The 21471-nt window shown below is 53.0% G+C and overlaps 7 protein-coding genes across 7 annotated transcripts; 3 read left to right on the forward strand and 4 right to left on the reverse strand.

Moving 5' to 3' along the window:
- Window positions 1-516: 516 nt before the first annotated feature.
- Window positions 517-3421, forward strand: J4E87_010965 (uncharacterized protein; the record flags this gene model as incomplete). The annotated part of the gene is made up of 2 exons (XM_049382533.1): window positions 517-980; window positions 1585-3421. The coding sequence occupies 2 exons, from the start codon at window positions 517-519 to the stop codon at window positions 3419-3421; spliced, it is 2301 nt and encodes a 766-aa protein (XP_049227709.1).
- Window positions 3422-3765: 344 nt separating this feature from the next.
- Window positions 3766-9338, forward strand: J4E87_010966 (uncharacterized protein; the record flags this gene model as incomplete). The annotated part of the gene is made up of 4 exons (XM_049382534.1): window positions 3766-3963; window positions 4009-4097; window positions 4152-5095; window positions 5608-9338. The coding sequence occupies 4 exons, from the start codon at window positions 3766-3768 to the stop codon at window positions 9336-9338; spliced, it is 4962 nt and encodes a 1653-aa protein (XP_049227710.1).
- Window positions 9339-9765: 427 nt separating this feature from the next.
- Window positions 9766-12932, reverse strand: J4E87_010967 (uncharacterized protein; the record flags this gene model as incomplete). Its single annotated transcript, XM_049382535.1, has 2 exons — window positions 9766-12657; window positions 12717-12932. 2 exons carry the CDS (start codon window positions 12930-12932, stop codon window positions 9766-9768), a joined length of 3108 nt encoding a protein of 1035 aa, XP_049227711.1.
- A 778-nt stretch (window positions 12933-13710) lies between these two features.
- On the reverse strand, window positions 13711-16341 carry J4E87_010968 (uncharacterized protein; the record flags this gene model as incomplete). Its single annotated transcript, XM_049382536.1, has 1 exon — window positions 13711-16341. The coding sequence occupies one exon, from the start codon at window positions 16339-16341 to the stop codon at window positions 13711-13713; it is 2631 nt and encodes an 876-aa protein (XP_049227712.1).
- A 247-nt stretch (window positions 16342-16588) lies between these two features.
- Window positions 16589-17976, forward strand: J4E87_010969 (uncharacterized protein; the record flags this gene model as incomplete). Its single annotated transcript, XM_049382537.1, has 3 exons — window positions 16589-17381; window positions 17451-17682; window positions 17733-17976. The coding sequence occupies 3 exons, from the start codon at window positions 16589-16591 to the stop codon at window positions 17974-17976; spliced, it is 1269 nt and encodes a 422-aa protein (XP_049227713.1).
- A 381-nt stretch (window positions 17977-18357) lies between these two features.
- J4E87_010970 (uncharacterized protein) lies at window positions 18358-19553 on the reverse strand (the record flags this gene model as incomplete). The annotated part of the gene is made up of 4 exons (XM_049382538.1): window positions 18358-19008; window positions 19057-19182; window positions 19234-19446; window positions 19503-19553. 4 exons carry the CDS (start codon window positions 19551-19553, stop codon window positions 18358-18360), a joined length of 1041 nt encoding a protein of 346 aa, XP_049227714.1.
- Window positions 19554-20228: 675 nt separating this feature from the next.
- J4E87_010971 (uncharacterized protein) lies at window positions 20229-21397 on the reverse strand (the record flags this gene model as incomplete). The annotated part of the gene is made up of 2 exons (XM_049382539.1): window positions 20229-21136; window positions 21187-21397. The coding sequence occupies 2 exons, from the start codon at window positions 21395-21397 to the stop codon at window positions 20229-20231; spliced, it is 1119 nt and encodes a 372-aa protein (XP_049227715.1).
- Between the last annotated feature and the right edge of the window lie 74 nt (window positions 21398-21471).

The following is a 21471-nucleotide window of genomic DNA, read 5'->3' on the forward strand; positions in this document are numbered from 1 at the left end:
GTGATCTTGCGTATTGGGACTTCAAGATTCCGATTCGGCCTTCTTATGAACGCGTTCGGACGACAGAGGTCCGTTTGTTCGGAATGTTGGTGGAGCGCGCCCAGCTCGAACATGACGTCGGAAAGGGTCCGCCCCACCAGCGAGTGAGGAAGGTGTGCCGAGCGCGGGGTTCAGTGCGACACCACAATCTCCATTTCCACGGTGTTGATGTGTAACCACAGTGTGCTCATCAATGCGCCTCGGTGGCTCATTGCAGCACTACTGTGTCAGACTCAACATGCTCACAAGTCGCGATGTGCGCATCTGATCCGATCCAGCAATTCCACACAGCGCAACGTGTGGAGCTACTAACCACTGAAGGGTGAATGCCTTGATCGATATGGTCGCTCAGTACCGGCGTCCTTTCACCCAAGACTTGTAATAATTGTAAGCCGAATTTGATCACCTCTATCATGTAATCCTTCCAAATGTGTGAGATCCCACTCAACGGCATTCTTCATTCCGACCAGCTCAACCATGAAATACTCATCGCAACCAACCCCGTCAACCCTCGAAAGAGACTTCGGACCGGAATGGTCCGACCGCCTTCGCACAACTATCGCCTCCAACTCAGAGCTGATGATTGTCGAACAAGAAGCATGGAAAGATCAAGCTCATTGGAGGGACAACGACTCAGCTACCCCGAGACCTGTTGACCCATGGAAGCTGATAACTCCACTGGGGACGCCTCGGAAAGAATATGACGATCCAAGAGAAGACATAGACGATGGTCTAAGATTTGAACAGGGATACGATCCTACGCGATGGGCGCTTGTCAAATACGACTACAACTTCGAAGCTTTTGAGAAAGTCAAAGCGCATCGATTGCGCTGTAGTCTGGAATCGCAAAACTTCGCGAAGAGGATCGTATGGTATGTGTTCTTAGCTGTCTTGCTCCATGGTATCTGGACGCACTGGGATGAGTCTGAGAGGCGCGGCACGTGCGATTGCCATTGTCCGTACTGTATCACAACATACGACTGATGTTTGGAATTGCTGGAAGGAATCGGATCAAATGAGACAATGTATGCGACGCTCTCTTGAGCGTACCATAAGCCGACTGCGATGTTAGAAAGATAGGTTGTCTTCTTCACGTATCCTTGCACGTGCTGGTAGTTAAATAGACGGAGAAGTCGCTGGATTCGCGCAAAACAATATTTTTGATCCACCGCGTTACTTCATAAACGCTGCCTTGACAAGAACTCCATCCATCACCGCGCAGCGCGCGATGCAGCTAAGATGCGGGGTCTCCACATCGTACCTCCCGCTAGTAATAGTTCGATCTGCATCATGAAAACGTACAACGACCCAGCTGACCATCCGCTCCCCGATCATGACCGGCAGGCCCGGGGTCTTTCCACTCATCTCCTCGCGACCCTACCCAATTCCATCCAATGGCAAATGGCGATGACCCGGTAAGACGCGGTACCAAAAGAGCAAGAACGCGGCACGGGTTAGTACACTCAAAAGCATACCACACCACACCACACCAACCACAAAACGCTAATACACATCCCCCAGCTGCATCAACTGCAAAGTAAAAAGACGCAAATGCGACGAAAGTAAACCCACATGCGGTCGCTGCAGCAGCAAGAACGAAAAATGCAATTGGGCTTCTCGCCTCACCTTCCGGGCCGAGAATGCTCTAGGTGTCGGGCCATCGTCGCTGCATCGCCCGCCGGGACGACCGCCTGCGCGCTTCAAGATCAAGGACGTAACTGCGGAAGTTATACGCGATTATCAGCATTACGATGCAGTAGTGGATGAGCTTGATACGCCAGATCGATTTGATGATCGGCAGAGTCCTCCTTCTGACAATATATCGCCAGCTACAGCCGACGAGCAGGTCCCACAGCATCAAGCTCACGCTCACCCATATTGGACGCCAAACACGCCTTTCTCGGCTGCAGAAGATACTATAGACCCTCTCCAGTCGACCCAGTACGTGCCTTTACCCACTCCAGGAGATATCGAATCCATCTGGCACAGTCCCGGCACGACTACGTATCTAGACGACAGCGTATTCCTACCAGGTTCAGCGTATCTCGATGCGCATTCCACGTTTCGGAGCCATTTAATACAGGAAGTGAGATCTAATGTACCAACTCGAGAGGTTACACCTGATGCTGTGCGTATTGGACAGGGCTGGGGAGGGGTGCAAGAAAATTACGCTTCAGATGCAGGTGCAGCGAGGCACGTTATGGGAACCTCACTTGACACCGCTCCCATCGACGAGTCAGAAACGCCAAATATATCGCCACCCCAGCTATCCCCAGAAGACGACTTCGAACTATGGAAAAACTGGCTCAACGAAGTAGCACCCTGGATCGATAAATTCGACCCGGAGCGACACTTCCAACGCACCCTACCCATCATGGCACGCTCGCACGATCACTTGCGGTACTCGATGCTCGCTCTCTCAGCCCGCCAAATAGAGCGGAAGAATAACAGTAAACATACCTCGCGCAGTCTAGCGCTCTACCAAACAGCCATCCAGCTCGTCCTCCCACAACTGCATACCCGCAGCACGCCCGTGATAGCATCATGCGTAGTGCTATGCGTACTCGAGATGCTGAGTAGTTCGGCGAAAGCATGGCATCAGCATCTAGATGGCTGTGCGCATTTGTTAGAAGCTGTGGGAATCAACGGGTTCAGCGGTGGTGTGGATCAAGCGCTGTTTTGGTGCTTTGCTCGCATGGACGTCTGCGGCGGGCTTATCGCATCGTCTAAAACGCTCATACCGGTTGAGCACTGGGCTTCTTCAGGAATGGGTCTCGATGCCGATGTGGACCGTTTCCGTTCAGTCAGCAGCTACAACGTTTACGCGTGCGAAGCCGTGTATCTCATTGCCCAGATCCTTGACTTACTGTCTTTCCATTCAAATCTAGCTGGTCGCGTGGGCGCCACACCACGCTCATCCACAGACACAGACGCCGCATATTCCGCTCGTTGGACTCAACTCTGGCACCACATCTCAACATGGTACACCACGCGCCCCGCAGAAATGCTCCCAACCTCCTCCTTCACCCCACCCACCACCCCCTTCCCCCGTCTCCTCTACAGCAACCCTGCCGCCATGTCTGGCAACCAACTCCACCACACTGCCTGCATCCTTCTCCTCCGTCACAAACCTCCCAACACCGCCGTGACACCCAAACCGAACTCAATCTTCTGGCACGCAAGACAGATTTGTGGGATCTCGATTAGCAATGATGATCATGCTGCTTGGACGAATGCGATTCAGCCGCTGTGGATTGCGGGGCAGTGGATGAGCCATGAGAGTGAGCAGAAGGCTATTTTGCAACTGCTGGAGAAGATTGAGAGACTTTCGGGGTGGAGTACGAAGTGGAGGGCGGAGGATTTGAAGGAGTTTTGGGGGTAGTGGGGAGGTGGTAGTTTGAGGCTGCGGTTCAGCCTGGTGTTTTACAGCGTGTGTGGTGGCGATGTTACACAAGCCTTGGGTTATTTGCCGCTGGAGGCGCATCTGAAGTCCTGACGAATGAGGCTCCCAATCATGTTCGACGAACTTGGAGGCAGAAGTTCAGCTTTCGAAGCTCAGTGTCCAGTCATGAAAGCCTCTCGTGTTCACGGGCTTGGCGGCGTCGTCTGGCCCCCCATGTTCAGCCTCGTAGCCTGGGCTATTATGTTAAAAGCTTTGCTGTTGCCAGATGTTGCGACAGTCTAATTCATATCGGCATAGCCTTGCTGTAATTCGAATTAGCTGATATGGGCAACAGCTTCGGTTTCCTCAGAGGCGAAAGTGGAAGTGGGTTCCAGTTCAACGTGGTGGAGGCTTGCAAGGCTGAGGATGTGGATCTCGCTCAAGCTTGCAGCCTAACGTTTGGTGCGGATCATGATCTGGTCTCGATCGGCAATGTTACGAGGGGCAGGATGGCGCCGCAGCCTGGCATCGCTGGCATCGGAGTAAGTCAAGGACACAGTTCGCAGATATTGTGCTGACATAGCCAGATATGGATCGCGATGGTACTGTTCTTCGCTATTGTTGCAATCTCCTTGATCTTCGTCTTTATCGAGCTCTGGTTCAGGGCAGACGTCTCGTAAGTAACACGGCGCGTACCCTGTTGATCTAGACTAAGAGTGAACGCACATAGCCAATTCGGCAGCGCCTTCGCAAGTTTTAGAGACAAGCCCAACAACAAGACTCCCGAAAATCCGAACGCGGATCCAACCTGGAAAGACAGAGTGCGCTCAGCTGGCCGGACGTTCGTATTGGGCGTTGCAGATACTCAGACTATCTTCGTTGGAGCGTTTCTTCTCGGTTTTGCTGGCCGAAGCAAGTGTAAGCTGACAAGCTACCATTTCACAGTCGCCGTCAGTCAGATGATGATTGCTCTGTCTGTTCTCACCTTCTCCATCGCACTGGTGCGGACCTATTGGCGAAATCCACTTGCAGCCGCTTTTCGACTAATTCTTTCCGTCGGGGCCTTCATCGGTGTCGGATTGACCATCTTCAGGGAAGCCAACTATGCTCCGTATGACGCGCTCAAGCACTCGAGCCAAGACAGCGCCATCCTCCTTCCGGTAGCATGTATGCTGGAAATGGACCTACGATCAGCAGCAGAAGAGCAAGCGCGTCAGAACCAAGCTGAGCTCGGTTTCGGAAACGCAACAGCGTGGCCACCTGAAAGAATCATGTACATAGTCCTCGGCGTCGCTTTCATTGCTGCGCATATCTCAGTCCCCATCCGCTTCGCCGAATCCAGAGACCGCGCACCGAAAGTGTGGACGGAGAAGCGGGCATTCGTCACCTTGATCTACTGGATCTTGGTGTTGCTCACACCCATCGTAACGTCAACGTTCTGCTGGTTCCGCGTGTACACAATGCGCGAGTGGGTCGCTGGTTCAGGGTGGATGGAGAATCCGAATACGGAGATGATAGTGTGGGATTCGGGACAGTTGATTGCTATGGGTGTGCTTATTACGGTTATCATGAATGTGCTTACTGAGGCGATGGAGAGGGAGAAGAAAGACGCGAAGAAGAGGAGTGACGGGATGGATGGAGAGGCTGGAGTAGAGTTGCTGCCGACCGCGTATCGTGGGTATGAGTATTAGGGTGCACGCGTCTAGAGAATGGTAGAGTATGGCGGGCCAACTGTAGCCAGGATATGTGACGGCGCGACCGATTATGAAGCTATCTTAGCATCGTGTCGGGTTTTGCGCGTTGTTGAGAGTAGATTTCGTTTGCGCATGCATTGTGACATTGTGTTGGTGTTGGTGATGGTGAAGAGTAGGCGCGTCGCGATTTCAAAGCGCGATGACGGCACCAGCGTGCACGGACTCTCGGAGGTTGCGGCGATGTCGACTACTGTATGGTTGTCTCCATTACCACGACCATCGCCGCCCGAGACACGCAGAACCCGGTCGAAGGCCTTACGTAGCTTGCGCCTTCTATATACGAATCACGACGCCGAGTGCACCTCTTTCCCTACGGATGGGCACACCACCACATCGCCCCCAACTGATCGCTGCCTTGGCTGGTGCCGTGTGCTTTCACTATTACCGTTATACAGCGACATATTCACACCTAATCTAATACTTCCCCTGCAGACCGAATCACCACCGAGAGCGTCAGAACCTATCTAAACACATTTACCCTACACATACACCGATCCGACGTCTCGCATTGGCCTCTTCAACGCCCCGCCACCATGTTCACGAGCTTCACCGGCAACACGCGAAAGGCGCGCCAAGTCAACCTCGGCGGCAAGAAGACGAATCCCTTCGGCCCTCCCGGCTCCGGTGCCGGGTCACAAGCCGCCCTCGACCGCGCACAGCAAGAGCGAGCGCAACGGCAGCGGGAACGAGACACGCTCAATGCGGCCAAGCGGATACAGAAAGTGTGGCGGGGTCACTCCGCCAGGAGATATGTGGCGGATGAGCTACGGGGCGCATGGGACCGGGTAGAAGAGGCGAATGGCTCTTCGAGGACGGCGACATATGGCTCGGAGGAGGAGGCTCTTGCCCAACTACAACGGCTGCTTCGATTCGCTTCCTCACGGAGCGATGACGACCTACGACGGATACAGCACTATGCATCGCGCCAGATGGAAACGGTCAAGAAGTTGGGCATCACATCAAGCGGGCCGTGGCCGTGGGCATATCTAAGGCTGGAGCGCATCCTACTCGTGGCCATAGAGCGGCAGCTTCAAAAGCACGCGCCCATGCAATGGAATCAGGTTGGGGCCTCTCTCACCGTCTTACAGTTCCTCGCAGACCAGATACCCGCCGAAACGTCCCAGAACGCCGAGCATTACTACCGTACTCTTGCACGCGTCGTGTCCACCTTTACCCCAACACTTGAAACGCAGCGCGAAGGATCGGAGATAAGTGACACCATAGTCAGGGCAGCCCTCTCACCAATGACGCGGGTGACTGGCTACACACTCGACGCTTATGAGGCCTTCGGTATACACTTCCTGACCCTCCCACTATTAGGCTCGGACTCAACGTCACCACCATTACAAAAGTTCCGCGACTCGCTCGCTGACGCCATCAACTACAAGTTACTCGCAAACGCATTGGCGACACTTTCCAAGAGGGCAGGACTGCAAAGCAAATCCGAGCTGAAGAACACATCAAGTAGACTGCGTTTACTGGGGAACTTCATCTACTTCCACCGCTACGCCCACAACTTCGACACTCCCGAAGCCTACGCTGTCCACAAAGATTTTGTAGCCGTCGTATCGGTTCTGTTGAACTCCCTGCCAATCAACATTGTAGATGACGACCATCCGATCGCCGAGCTTTCCGAAGACGAAGGTGCCGAACAAGACTCCAGTGCCGTGTCGAATTTCTTGAAAGAGCAAGTCCGCTCCCTGGTACATCAGGAAGGTATTGGAAGTCTTTTGGCCGGATCATCACAGTCAGCGGAAGCTTCAGATGATGAGAAGGTCGAAGAAGCCCGGCAGCTTGCAAACTACGCCCTTGCGTTACTTCGCTTCTTCCCTCGTCGCGGGGACGAGATACGAATGTGGCTTTACATCGGCCCATCAGAGGCGTCTGGAAAGAGCGCAAGGAAGCTTCCGGCGATCAGATACTTTTGGGAAGCATCGAAGCGATCATCGGTCTTTACCACCATCTTCCGGGACTCAAGGGCAGCTATTGGACTCTTGAAGCCGAAATCTTCAAATCTGAACAACTCTGACCGCCCCGGCACATCTGGACTAACGCAACATGGATTTTGGCAGCCAGCAAAACAGCAAGTCGATCGCGATGCAGTCACCACCGACGAATGGCGCGTCATTCTGGTATTCCTCGAACTATACACCTTTGTACTCAAAGTCACCGACGACGAGGAGTTCTTTACGTCGGGGCAGAAAGACATCTACTCGGGCCAGATCCGCGACAGCGGCTTGCCTCTAAGTGAAGTTAAGGACCTGACGACCTTTCTAAAGAATTTGGGTTTTACGCTCTACTTCAACGCAGTAGACATTACAACCTCGGAAGAGGATATGGGAGGCAATAACAGAAGTCTCAGCTACTTTAACCCTGGGGTTATGGACAACCAAGCCCAGAAAGAGCATAGTGAGCCCTCAATAGGTGGTGTTGCAGGCTTGAGGATAGATTACGTCAAAGGGTTGGTCACTGGACTACTTCGTATGGTATACGAACGCGACTCGCGACGCAAGTTTTTGCCTTCAGACCACTGGCTTATGGTCTCGCGCTTTGACATGACGGGGTTCATCCCGGCTGTAGTTGAGGAGGAAGAGTCGCGGCACAAGATCCAAGAGGAAGATGCGGAAGATCTTGACGACCTGGAAGAAGAGGAATTCGACGACACGCCACAACTTATCGGCACCAGCCGTACCCAGACACAACGACGCTTGGAAAAACTACAACGGCAGCAGCGCAAGGCTTCGCGGAGACGGTACCTACAGGCTGTCGCGCCTCGTCTCGAGATCTTGCAGAATATGCCTTTCTTCATACCCTTCACCACCCGCGTTCAGATCTTCCGCGAGTTTGTCAAACTAGATATGATCAAGCGACGAGGATCCGCGGATCCTGAGTTCTGGCGGTTCCGGACTATGCAGCAACCTAATGCACGCAGCCAACTCGAGAAGCATACGGCTAGGATCAGAAGAGAGAACGAGTTCGACGATGCTTTCGAACAGTTCTATGAACTAGGCCAGGGCTTGAAGGAGCCAATCCAGATTACATTTATGGATCAATTTGGCGCTCCTGAGGCGGGCATCGATGGAGGTGGTGTTACGAAGGAGTTCCTCACCAGCGTCACCAGCCGAGCATTCATGCCAACTGAGTACATCGACATGTTTGTTGAGAACGACCAACATCTTCTATATCCCAACCCCGCAGCAGTCGAAGAACACAAAGAGGCCCTTCGCCAAGCCGGCATACGTGAGGGATCACAAGAGTACCGTGCCCAGATCACCGAGTTGCTCCAACGCTACGAATTCCTAGGACGCATCATCGGCAAATGTCTGTACGAAGGTATCCTAGTCGACGTCAACTTCGCCCCCTTCTTCCTGCGCAAGTGGGCATTAACCGGCGGCACGGGCTCCGCGCCCAACGAATCCGGCTACCGCCCCACGCTCAACGACCTCCGCGATCTAGACGAAGAGCTATACCAAGGCCTTCACAAGCTCAAAACCTACCCGGGCGACGTCGAAGACTTCTCGCTCAACTTCACCGTCACCGACACCGTCATCGTAGACCACACGACCTCGCCCAAGAAAACAAAAGCCATAACCAAGGACCTCAAGCCCGACGGCTCCAACACCCCCGTCACCAACCAGAACAGGCTTGTGTATATAAGTTACATGGCGCGCCACCGCCTGCAAAACCAACCCTACGCCCAAACCACGGCTTTCCTCCGCGGCCTCGCCACCATGATCCAACCCTCCTGGCTCTCCATGTTCAACCAATCCGAACTCCAGACCCTCATCTCCGGTACCCGTACGTCCATCGACATCGAAGACCTGCGCCGCAACACCATCTACGGCGGCACGTATGTCATCGGCGACGATGGACTTGAGCACCCGACTATACAGCTCCTCTGGAAGGTCATGAAGGAGATGAGCGATGATGAGCGCCGTGCGGTGCTGAAGTTTGTGACGAGTACGCCCCGCGCCCCGCTGCTGGGGTTTGGTACGCTGAATCCGAGGTTCAGTATTAGGGATGCGGGGAGGGATCAGGATAGGTTGCCTAGTACGAGTACGTGTGTGAATTTGTTGAAGTTGCCGATGTATGAGGATGAGAGGACGCTCAAGGAGAAGTTGCTGTATAGCGTTTTCTCGGGCGCTGGGTTTGATCTGAGTTAGGGGTTTTGTGGGGCTTGGGGGAGAGGATTGGGGGAGGATTGGGGGAGGGGAAGTTGATAGATTTGCATAGCATGGTATTATGGGGCTATTATGAAGTAGACTTGCATTATGCATGTATACCGTTTAACTGCAACTTGATCGCTTCTGAATATTGTGTATATTAGCCATGTGCAGCAGTCTTTCTTCACATCGCCAGTGATGGTTTTGTTCGCCACAGGGTTGTTCGTCTCAAACCATCAAATTGTAGAGATATCAATCGTTTTCGTGGGTTCAATAGCGTATAGTAGTGGCTCGCGGCGCATCGTCTATGGGTCATTGTACGGATAATCGCAGTACCTTGGGATGGGATGGAAAATGAGTTTGAGATTTTCGCACACAGATGTGATTCAAAGGGAAAAGTATTGAAGCTTCACTGTCGGCCAGAGACCTAGAGGTCTCGCATTGTATCTGGGCCACCGAGCGAACCGAATAATAGGTTGTAACTTAGGAAAAGCAACGACAAGAGGATTATGAGGAGAATGAACGTGAGCCCAGGCCACTTCCGAGATTCGCTGTTCTCCTTTCTCCATTCCGTTGAGAGTATAGCCTGAGCCTCGTCGTACTTCGTGTTGAACTCGTCTAGATCTTGCTGTGTGCTATCGCTCTTTGCGCCGGATGAATTTGCGGTTATGACTCTAGATTGGAATTCTCGGAGCAAACATCGGACACCCGAAGCAGTCATTTCAGGATGTTGTCGGAGTTCGCGATCATTGAGGAAGGCGAGGCACAGATCCATGGTGCTCGCATTGTCAGACCGCAATCCTTTTTGGTCCGCGGAAGATAGGTAATTGGCGAATAAATTCCAGCAATCGTGTAGATCCATGTGAGGAACGGTTTCTGCATCCATAGCAAGAATTTGGACAATCGCAGTAACCGCTTTCGTACCTGATGGGCCGTCCAGTGGAAGTTCTCTTTCCATGTAGTACCGTATGAGTTCAAGGGTCAACGAAGTTCGTTGTTGGGCTGTGACGGATTCTTCCCACGAAGCTTTGTCGGCAACATAAAGATAACAGCCGTATCCCATGGCAAGACTGCAGAAGGAAGGATGCGGCCGTTCAACATAATAGGCGGGTATCATTGTATTGGCCTGTTGTTTGGCGAATCGTTCGAAAGTCATGTCTCTCGTTGCGGTCCATTCGGCATCTAACACTCGCTTTTTGAACATCATCGCCTTCTTCCAGTGACGCCTAATAGTCTTTTCCATATCGTCTAGTAACGCCGTGTATGGACGAAGGTTACGTTCTTCCAGAAAGCTGGCAAACATAAGTCCTTGCCGCAAGTTCGCAACAGAACGGTTGGTTTCTGCTACAATTGCAGATTCCGAAGGCAATGCCTTCATCTCGAGAAGACTTGAAACGAGCAGAGTAAGGTCGACGTTGAAGTCAGAGCCAGCTTGGGTCTTCAGTAGGTCCCATGTCTCATCAGAGCGGAAGAAGTCAATAGCAGTCTTGTGGTAGAACCCGACCCACGCGTCATTAGAAGACGAGCCTCGCTCAACGATATTGTCTTGGTCTGTGACTTCAAGCAAGCCTTTCGTATGGCCATCGATCCTTCGCTTCATCCACAAGCACAGCGATCTTCGCTTGTCTGGCGGCATGGTCCGCACTTCCTCGGTAACCGCCTTTTCAGCAGTAGTGTCCTCACTGTCGGCTAAAGCTAGCTGGAGAAGGCTTATCGGCTCGCAATATGGCACTTCCTCGCTTCTCAGCATTATGAGAATCATCCGAGCCGTACTCTTTTGCGTTGCTGGGTCTAGCGATTTGAACATGCGCTTATAGATTTCGTAGAGGTCCGAGGGGAGCGAGTCAAGCTTGCGTTGCAACGTAGATGCTGTTTCACCATTTTGTAGTCCGTCTAGGATTGAACGAAGCGCTAACACCACCCAGAGAAAAACGCCGTCTGATTTGTCGCATAGGCCGCGCACCAAGGTTGAGCGAAGCTCTGGATCCAATTCTTCCATTTCTCTTAAGCCTCGGGAGTGATCCAGCCTATCAGAAACAAATTTCATCATGTCCTGATACGTCAGGTCTTGTAACCGAAGCTGAGGCATGTTGTGAAAAGCGTCAGTAAACTCCATCAGGGGTCGGCTAGACAGCACCAGCTTCACGTTATCGTATGAAGACAGTGTTTCGAAAACACGGATAAGATCACCGTGATATCCAGCGTACTCATCCAGTCCATCAACGAAGAGGCAGATTCTGAGGCCTTTGGAGTTTTCGACAAGCAGATGAAGAGCTCCTATAAGCTCTGGAAGCGCCCAGGAGAGTTCCAGCTCACGTCCTGCAACAATCTCTGTGCAGATCTCAGGGAAGACGGATGGTATGAGCCGTGGACATTGCGTAAGGAGCGTATGCAGCAGCCCTCGTAATAAACCTTCTTGCGATGATTGCAGGGTATGTCCGGCCGCCCAGAAGAAGAACCTAGCCTGTAGCAACGTAGAGCCACCACTCCATGAGTCGAGAAGATCAGTGGTTTTAGGGTCTGAGCAGATGTACTTCATTAGGGTAGACTTTCCGCTCCCAGCCTTTCCTGAGATCCAGTACAAACTGTGTCCGCTACGGAGCCATTCCGCGAAGTCGGACCAGCGAAGGTCTTGCTTGGGAGCTTTGAAGATCCATTCGTACGTGTCATGATGGGCTATCGCTGTATCGCTGAATCTGCTTTGCAGCCCACGATAATGCAGCGCGGCCAAAACTTTTGTCGCAAGCGGCGAGAATCGCTCGTTGAAGACCGTTTCCCGGGGATGTGTGTTAGATTGGTCTCTGAACGTGATCACACGTTCGATCAAGTTGCCAGGGGCCGAGTCTTCTTGGCCGGCAAGTGCGAAGTCTTGGTCGGCGACTGAAAATGTGGTGCCGTCTTCGAGCCCCAGAATGACGCGGAGCACTTTCTCCCTTCTAGTATGTTCGCTTTTGTTTCCGGCATTTCTTGTGAGATCTCGAGGCGACGCCGATAATCCCGAAGAACTCTGTGTGAACGTCAAAATCTGCACAATGCGCTTACTTGCCGTCTCCAGACTGTCAAGGCGCTGAGTCACTTCTGACGAGTGTACATCCGTCTTCGCGTTGAGTAGGGCAAGGAGGCGCAACGAGAGATCCTGCTGGTAGCCTTTAAGCTTTTTAACAAGCCCTTCGATTTCCTCTTTCTTCAAGATAGTCCGAAGCGCAATGTGGAAACTTTTCCATGCAGATATCTTTTTCGCCTTTGGGATGAGGTCCTCAAGATATCTGATGATTTCTGTCCCAACTTCAGAGCAACCTGCAATGATGCGGTCGAGGGCCTTCGACAGTTAGCACCTCATTCATCCATGCAGTTACACAAGCTGGGTTTAGGATGTACCTCATATTCATCCTTGAGTGAGTCCTTGCGACCGGTGATTGGTGCACGCAAGCCATTGACCCAGGATTTGAGTTCCTGCGCTCGATGCTCGATCTCTGACACGCCGATGGTGGTACCTTCCTCGTGAATTTTGTGGCCAAGGAGTACAACTTTGACAGTGAAGTCGATAAATGTGACAACAGACGTCGCGGTCGAGACTGCGCTGACGGGATCCATCACAAGGACCAGAACTGATGACGGGTTGAGAGATGTGCGGATTAGCGCAAGGCCGGAGCCAGTCTTTATCTAAACATTACGCGCGGAATCAAGAGTGAGCACTGGAATCGATACCACGCCATGCAGCCAGGCTGAGGCTGCAGGCCCCGGTTGAAGTTGCATTGTACACTGATTCCGACCTATCACACTACCAGTACAGAGCTGGCATTTGAAGTGGCGGGGGCGAAGCTGCAGCTGAGGGCTGAGCAGCGCGCGCACTGCGTAGGCGTGAGTATGCCTACCGCATACCTGGTATCGAGTAAGCCAGTAAACACCCCTTTGGCGAATGGCTGAGACTTGACGAATGGCTGATGGATGTTTGATGCTGACAGTGGGCGATTTGGAGTTCAGAATCGTGGTCGAAGCGAAGCGAAGGCGCAGCCTGCAGGCGCGACACGGCCGCTACTACCCGCACCTACAAACGTGCTCGACCCCACTGTTAAACCCAATAAACCCTAATGCCATCAGGTACAATACTTCCGTTGTTTGCGCGCTCGTCTCGTGATGATCCGATTGCAATGACTTTGGTACAATACTTTTACACCAGCACGATATCTCTGACCACACCCTCGTCTGATGTTATTAATTGCCTTTGCACAGGGTTAACAAATATACAGTAGAGGTTTCGTGATTGACTACGTTGTTATGCGTAGATACAGACATATGTTTCATGTCCACATCACATCTTATACCATTACTATCCAACTCAATCCCATGCATACTCCACCCCACCACCCCTCTACTCATCCTCCCCATCCCCATCCATCCCCGGCGGCATCGGCGGAATACTAAAATCCTCCAAACTCGCCCACTGACTACTCTTCCACCCCCCACCAACCGCCTGCGTCATCCCAAACATAGGACTACTCCACCCCTCACCCTCCGCAGCAACCTTCTCCGGACTGGGAAAACTACTAGGTATAAACAACGGCGGCGGTTTATCGGGCGAGATATTCGGCTGAGAACTAGCGATGCGATGGGGCGTTGTGTGCGTGCTGGAGAAATGCTGAGTGGTACGCTTACGTCGGGGTGTGCGCTGTGTGATCTCATCCACGGTTGTTGCTTGAGAAGGGTGGTAGCCTGATGGTTGGTGGTTTGAATGGGCTGCTGTGTTTTGGTTTGGGGGGAGGCGCGGCGTGTCGTTGTAGCTGAAAGCGTCGGGGGCGGCGCGCATGCTTGAGGAGTCGGGGGCTCGGGCGTTGATGTATTGCGAGTATGAGAACCATTCGTTGTGGAGTTGTTGTTCGGCTTTGCTGGAGTGGGACTGTTGGGTTTCGTGGTCGGGGGATGGGGAACGGGGGACTTGAATGGATTCGCCGTTTAGGTCTGCTGAGTGGTGGAGGTCTGTCGAGGTGGACTGCGGTACATGTGCCTTGCTTGATCGTGGAGGCGTTGGGTCTGGTGGTGGGGCTTCTTCTTCTTCCGATGAATCGTCGTTGATGATCATCGGTGTGGATGGGCAGGTTTCTTGATTGAGGTCTTCGATGACTGGAGGGGTGGAGCGGAGCTGCTCTTCTGGTAAGGGTAATTCTCCTTCACTACTGGTATTAGCCTCGCTCTTGATTGGCCTCTCTCCGTTCGACGGATTGAACGTGACTGTGGGCAATATCGTTGCGTCGTCGTCTTCGTCATCCTCGTATTCGTCCTCGTCATATCCGGGCTTCTGCTTAACAGCGACGTACTCGGCTATAGTAGAGGACGATCTGCCACTCGACTGCTTTTGCGGGTCGCCAAGTTCGGGAGAAGGTTCTTGGTCACCTCGGAGCTCGGGTAGATCGCCTGATTCCTGTGATGACGCCGAATCCTCCATAGCCTCCTCTCCATTTGCATCGGAACATGCCTGGTCGATCCTGTCAAGTACTGCCTGAGTATCAGCGCCAACGGCTTTCCCAGTCGCAGCTTCACGGCGCCCGGAAAAGGCTTGCGCATCCCCATCTCCGCGACATCCTATAGTGGGCAGATCTTCTTCTATGACACCATCATCCTCGTCTTCAGAGTCTTGAATCGTACTCTCGAACTTCCTCAGTGTTGGTGGTGGTATAGGTGTTATTGAGGGCATCTTGAATGTCACCTGCTTGCGTTTCGAAGGTGTCTCTGGTGCAAGTATTGGGTTGTCCGAGCGCTGCTTGAGGGGTGATCGGTGTAGCTTTTGTGGAGAGACTTGGGTCGATAGTGGCGAGTCGGCGGGTGACTGAGAGGAGGGAATCTCGCGAACACGGCGTTTCTCTGGAGTCGATAAAAGGCTGAAGCGGGCTTTGCGGGTTCTGGCCTGCCCTTGCGGCGCATAGAAAGCTTCTTCCGTATCTGCGACTCGTGGTCTATTTCCTCGTCTCGTCGCGCGGGTCATTCTTGTGACAGGCGCTTCGATGAACTGTGTGGGTTTGTAGCTGTCTTCGCAGTCCTCGTCCATCTCGTCTTCCACTGATTGCACCACCAACTCCGGGGTGTCTTGCGAGTTTGCCGTGGGCTCCTTCTTAATGTGTTCGTCCTCTGGGTTCTGCTCCACGTCGTTGCCAGCTTCATTTTCACCGTTGTCCTCTCTTGCACCATTCCCCTCGACTCGATAAAACCCTTGTTGGGCAAGGCGCTGCGCAACAGCATCGCCGTAGGTCTGACTAGCCCTGTCTTCTGCCTCGACATCGCTCAACATCTCGTCTAGATCCTCATCTGACATGATCTCTTGTGGTCGCATGCCTGGTATCATCTGCGTCAACGTGCGCTGCTTCCGGTCGCTCTTTGCTTCGCTTTTGCCACGTCCACCCCAACTCAGTCGCGAGCTCTGTTTTACGGGCTTAAAGCTAGGCTCTTCGTCATCTGGCAAGGGCTTCCGTCCGTCTACCAATTGCGTCATTGTTGACTGTCGCTGTAATGTGCGCTCGCGGTTGGTCTTGGTGGCGGTCGCATCGTTCTCGTCACCGGATTCGGCTTCAACGCGCCTCGAGCGGCGAGGATTCTTAGGCGTGGCTGCCGTCCTTCGGCGTTTAGATGTAGGTTCCGATGTTTCCTTCTCTCCATCATCTTCCTGCTGCACCCCATCGCTGTTCCTCTTCTTCCCCTTCCTCTTCGTCTGCCTCACAGGCTGCTCTTCTTCTTCCTCATCCACCTCAACCTTGATAGAAACCCCTCCGCTTTCCAAATCCTCCTCCAGATCTATATCACTATCCTCATCCGAGTCAGCGACAACAGGCGTACCCTGCCTCCTCATCTTGTCCGGCAGGAAGACCATTTGCCGCTTCCCATCATGTACCGGAGTCGAGCGCCGGCGCACAGTCTTGCGCTTGTGTGGAAAGCGCACCTGCTGGGGCACTTTCTTGGAATAGTAGACTTTGTAGTCGGCGTCTTGGTTGCTCGAACGCGTCTTGGGCGTCATGGTGGGTGGGTGGAGCAATCGATAAGTTGGGGCGTTGGAGCGTTGGTCGACGCGACGCGTTGAGGGGACTAGCGCGATTCTGAGGATGACAGGGGTGTGCGTCATCACCACTTTCGCTCCTGCCGTTTCCGACTCATGCATACACTGCTCGTCAACACCATACATAAAGCATGCGAACTGTTAACTCAACTCATGCACATCCACAGGTCTTGGTCGACTTACGAAAATTCCTCAAGAACCATGCGCGATGAGCTCACAGCCATCATACCTCATCATCGGGGCTGGAGTCTTCGGTGTCTCCACTGCGTACTACTTGATTAAAAAGTACCCCGAAGCACATATACAACTGGTTGACCGAACACAATACCCCTGCCCTCTTGCCGCATCCTGGGACTGGAACAAAGTCATCCGTGCAGACTATGGCGACATCTTCTACATGGAACTGGCGTTGAAAGCCATAGGGTACTGGCGACATGACCCACTCTTCAGGCAGTTCTACCACCAGAGCGGTTTGATCAATATCGACAATACCGACCTGGGTAACCAGATCTTGAAGAGCTACGAGAAGCTTGGTATCGAAGTCGATGCAGAGATGGTGAGCCCGGAACGGTTCAAAGAGATGTACGGTTCTTTCTACGACAACACCGACTTCTCTGAAGTTGGCGAAGTATTCGTGAACAGGGATAGCGGGTGGGCCGAAGCCACCAAGGCTTTAACTGCTTACACTGACGCCGCCATTGAGGCAGGAGTCAAGTATACCGCAGCTGACATCGATGTATTAACTTTCGGTACTGATGGAGAATGTACTGGAGTTCTGACGAAGGGTGGTGAGAACATCGCAGCAGATCGCATCATCCTGGCGACCGGTGCAGGCACGGCCAAACTAATCGCCGACAGTGCTCCGAACAGGAAAGAGCTTCAAGTTGACGGGCGTCTGGTTGCCGGAGCAGTGGTCACTGGCATCGTCAACCTCGACCCAAAGAATGGGCAGCAATACACCGAAATTCCGGTTACAGTACATTCTGTCTTACCAACACGAGGTAAAAAGACCAAAGCCCATCGTTTGCATCCCTATTGACACAATCTAGGGGAAGTGATGCCATTAACAGCGCCATTGTCCGACCAGGACCCATACACCGTCAAGTTCTGCAGAGACGAGGCCTACAAGAACACCGTCAAACACGAGGCATCAGGTCAAGAGTTCTCTTCCCCGCCGAACGAGCCCGGTCAAGCGCAGAGGCAGCCGAACGAAGCTCTTATGCAGCGGCTTGAACTCGTCAAGAACGACATACTGGGTGAACCTGGGAAGAACGTCAAGTTTGACGAGTATCGTGTGTGCTGGTAAGTTGCGCGGCGCAACCACCATGATGAACCGGGCTAATAGTATCTAGGGATGCAGTGACACCAAGTCAAGACTTCATCATCACGCCACACCCACATTGCCAGAAGCTGTATCTCGCGACAGGCGGCTCTTTTCATGGATGGAAGTTCATGCCTACGATTGGTCGCTACGTCGTGGAGATGCTCGATGGTACCCTAGACCCCTCTCTTGCCAAACGATGGGCGTGGGATCGTGAGAACGAAGGTGGCGCACATGCTCACCTGCTTCCTACGATTGAACTACGAGACCTATGACAATTGCGATGGTGGTTAGCGGGAGTGGCTGCAATCTGCGTTACATTCTACAAAACTATCATCAAGGCTCAAGTGTATGTTGCCTTAGGAGTAGCTGACTTCTTGAGATTCGATATGACATATGCAGCAAAACGGAATGCGACATGGATTGCAGTCATCTCTGTTGTCGTTGCAAGACCGGGAAAATGAACGCATATTCGAGATAGCCAATGTTGCATGAAGGGCTCTGAATTGGAATATGTCCTTTCATCTTACCTGCATGCAAAGTCTCGTTCGCTGCAACTGCACATTTATCTTCCCGATCCTCGAACGCCCGCTACCAAATCTCGTCAACTCCATCATAAACCGCTTAGGCTTTTACCGAACAGCGTCACGTCTGCCTCACTCTGCACCCTCTCCACTCTCGCTACCATCCACCATCCTACTATCCAGCACCAACCCCTCCTCCTGCACCACCATCCCACCCTCTTGTTCCTCTCCTTCTCTCTCCTCCTCCCTCCCCACCACCCTACCAACCCCCTCCCTCCTCGCAACAACACCCCCACACCACCTAACCGCCTCATCCCAAACCCCCATCATCTCCCTATCATCAATCACCAGCCCTCCCTTTCCACCCCCCTTCTCTCCTCCTTTCCCATCCCCTCCCTTGACCAACCCCGGCAACCCCCCAACCACCAAGTCCCTGAAGAACCACCAGCTGGGCAAGAAGTTCAACTTCGCTAGCGCTGCGAGTTTGACGGGCGCGTACATGGCGCTGTACTGGCAGGCGCGTTGCAGCATGACGACGTGTTTGAAGGCGATTTGCCACATTGAGTGCGCTATGGCGTCGATGTGGGGGGATGTTATGGGCAGGGAGAGGTTGGGTGGGAGGAGCGTGGGCTGGGTTTGGAGGACGTGGCGGAGGAGGTTCGTCATCATCTGGGTGGACTGGGCTGATTGAGTGGCGGCGGATGGTGGTAGGGATGGGAACTGCGTGTTTGGCGCGGTGAACTTGAACTCGGACGGAGACATGACTGTGGTGTCTTTCATGATCTGGGATAGTGTGAGCATCTGGTCTCCTCGGTATTCCACATGACGTACCTCAGCCATCGTCTCCTCAACCTTCTGCTTCTTGGGCGGCGACTCATTCCTAGCTTCTGGCCGAGCAGTACCCTTCTCTGCTCCTACAGGCTTGACCTGGAGATCAGCCATCGTCGGTGAGACATTCTACAACATCGTCAGTCTCGCTCCTGAAAAAACTCAAGTGGTTCATCTCACCTCAGCCTTGATCTTCCTCTTGTTATCCACCATAGCCGTCGGCTTCACAGCAGAAGTTTTACGCTGCTGCTTCACAACGACCTTGGGCGAGTTTTGCGCATTCAAATTCTTGCGCTGTTGCTGTGTCTTCGGAACGGCTTGAGAAACCGATGTTTTGCGCTGTTGCTGAGTCTTCGCGGCGACTTTGGGGGTGGGTGTTGAAGTGACGGGGTTCTACTGTTGTTAGCATCCTGCCACACAGTCACCAGTGCTGTGAAAGCCCAACTCACTTTCCTCGCTGTAGGGGCCTTTGGGTTGATAGCCATAGTGAGACCCGGCATCTTTTAGACACGATGGTGTTGTAGTCGAAGGGGATGGTGAGAAACTTGGTAAGACGCGTAGAGGACGTGGAAGGTCAGCGTGATAAGCGTGTTGTTTGCGAGAGGCGGTTTGAGCGAGAAAGGCGTGGTGAAATAGCGTGGTGTCAAGCGTGGAAACGCGTGGTGAACGTGAGAGTGAGTGCGGACTAGTAAGACAAGCCAGGGTGAGTGCCCACAAAGGGACGAGACGTGAAGCAGCCTTGACGTCGTAATAGCCTCAAAGGCAGTATAAGCTGTTTGCTTGAGGTCGTTTCCAGAAACTCAAGGTGATTATCAGCTGTGGAGGTGAGAGAGCAGACGCTATAGTGCCTTGATGATGGTAACGAAGAGGAAGAGACAAAGGTAGGTCTAGGAAGACGGCATCAGCCTGCGATTGCACTGGATCACGACATTCTGCTGTCACGTAGTTCAGATGATGGAGAGAGTATGAAGACATGGAATGGTCTAAAAGAGCCTTTTGATATGATTAGCGAGGGCCAAGAAGTATATCAAATGATGCCCCGGTGAAGTAGACTATACTCAAAGCTTCCGACGCTGTGTTATGCAAACTGCTGTGGTATATGATCTCGAGAACGCCGCCCATTCATCGCCATATGCAAGACTTTCCAAGATCCACCTTAGGCACGGTCAGCAGTACTAAGCCCGCCCACGTGCCCGTGTCGCGCGTGTTTTAGGCTTGGCTTTCGACTTCTTAGGCGCCGGCACTTCCTCTTCCTCATCCTCAGAATCACCTATATCCTCCTCCCCGTCGAGATCCATCTCCTCATCTTCACTCTCTTCCTTAGCCTTCTTTTTTGAACCACCACTCTTCTTCTGCTTCTTGCGATTGGCTTCAAAAGCCTCTTCGGATGGCTCTTCCATGGGTGTCGAGCGCTTTGAGCCTCGTGACTTGGGCGCGTACTTCGCCTCAAGCGAATCAAAGAAGTTGCCTGCTCGTGACTTCTGGCGCTGTTGGATAAGAGCGGCTAGGCCTGCCATGTCGTCTGTGCCGCCCTTCTTGCCTTTCGGCTTCGCCTTGGCTTTGGTCTTGCCGTTTGTGGCGCCCGACTCTTCTTTCTGGGCCTGCTTCTTGTCGAAATCCTCGCGCCGCTTCTTCTCGGCGTCCTTGGCTTTTTGACGCGTCTCATCCGTTTCCGCCTCGTACGCTGGGTATGAGCTGACTGTGCCGTTCTCGATCTCCTCGTCTAAGATCTTCCTGAACCGATCGTCGTCTTCAAGGATGTCGGATAGCATGACCAGGTCGTACACCTTGTTCAGGTTACCCTTGACCTTCTTGAACGCCTTGACCAGATCGCGACGTTCCTCCTCGCTGCCCTTGTATTCGTTCGCGACGTTGTTGATAGCCTCCTCATTGACGACGTTCTCAAACTGCTCGCGGTAGAACTTCAGCCAGTCAAAGTCATCATCGTCCTCCATTGTCTCGGCTGTGCTGCCAGTGAGGTCATAGCGTCTGCGTCGGCGATCGTCGGAAAGTACTGCGTATGCGAATGCGATCTCTTGGAAGGCTTTGTTGGCGGCTTCCTTCTCGTCGGGTGCAGCCTTGTCTGGTCATAGTTCAGCGATGCACTTCACAATGTGTGGTAAGGGCACTGACCTGGATGGCATTTGAGCGCCATTTTGCGGTATGCCTTCTTCACATCGTCGGCAGTGGCTTCTGTTTCGAGTCCAAGAACCTCATACGGGTTGATGCTGGGAGGGCCATCTTCTTCGTCCATGTCGTTCTCGCCTTCGCTCTGATCGTTGTTTACAAAGTCATCGTCGGCGGATTCCTCGGGAGACGGCTCTTTTCTCTGTCTTCGTGCCATGTTGTAGTGTTGTGTTATGGATATGGAGGTTGTGTGACTACTGACGGTCGACGCCTGCGTGAGAACGCGACGCG

The sequence above is a fragment of the Alternaria ethzedia genome (genome assembly GCF_023757985.1).
Source record: "Alternaria ethzedia strain BMP 0044 chromosome Unknown scaffold_61, whole genome shotgun sequence".
Taxonomy (NCBI): Eukaryota; Fungi; Ascomycota; class Dothideomycetes; order Pleosporales; family Pleosporaceae; genus Alternaria; species Alternaria ethzedia.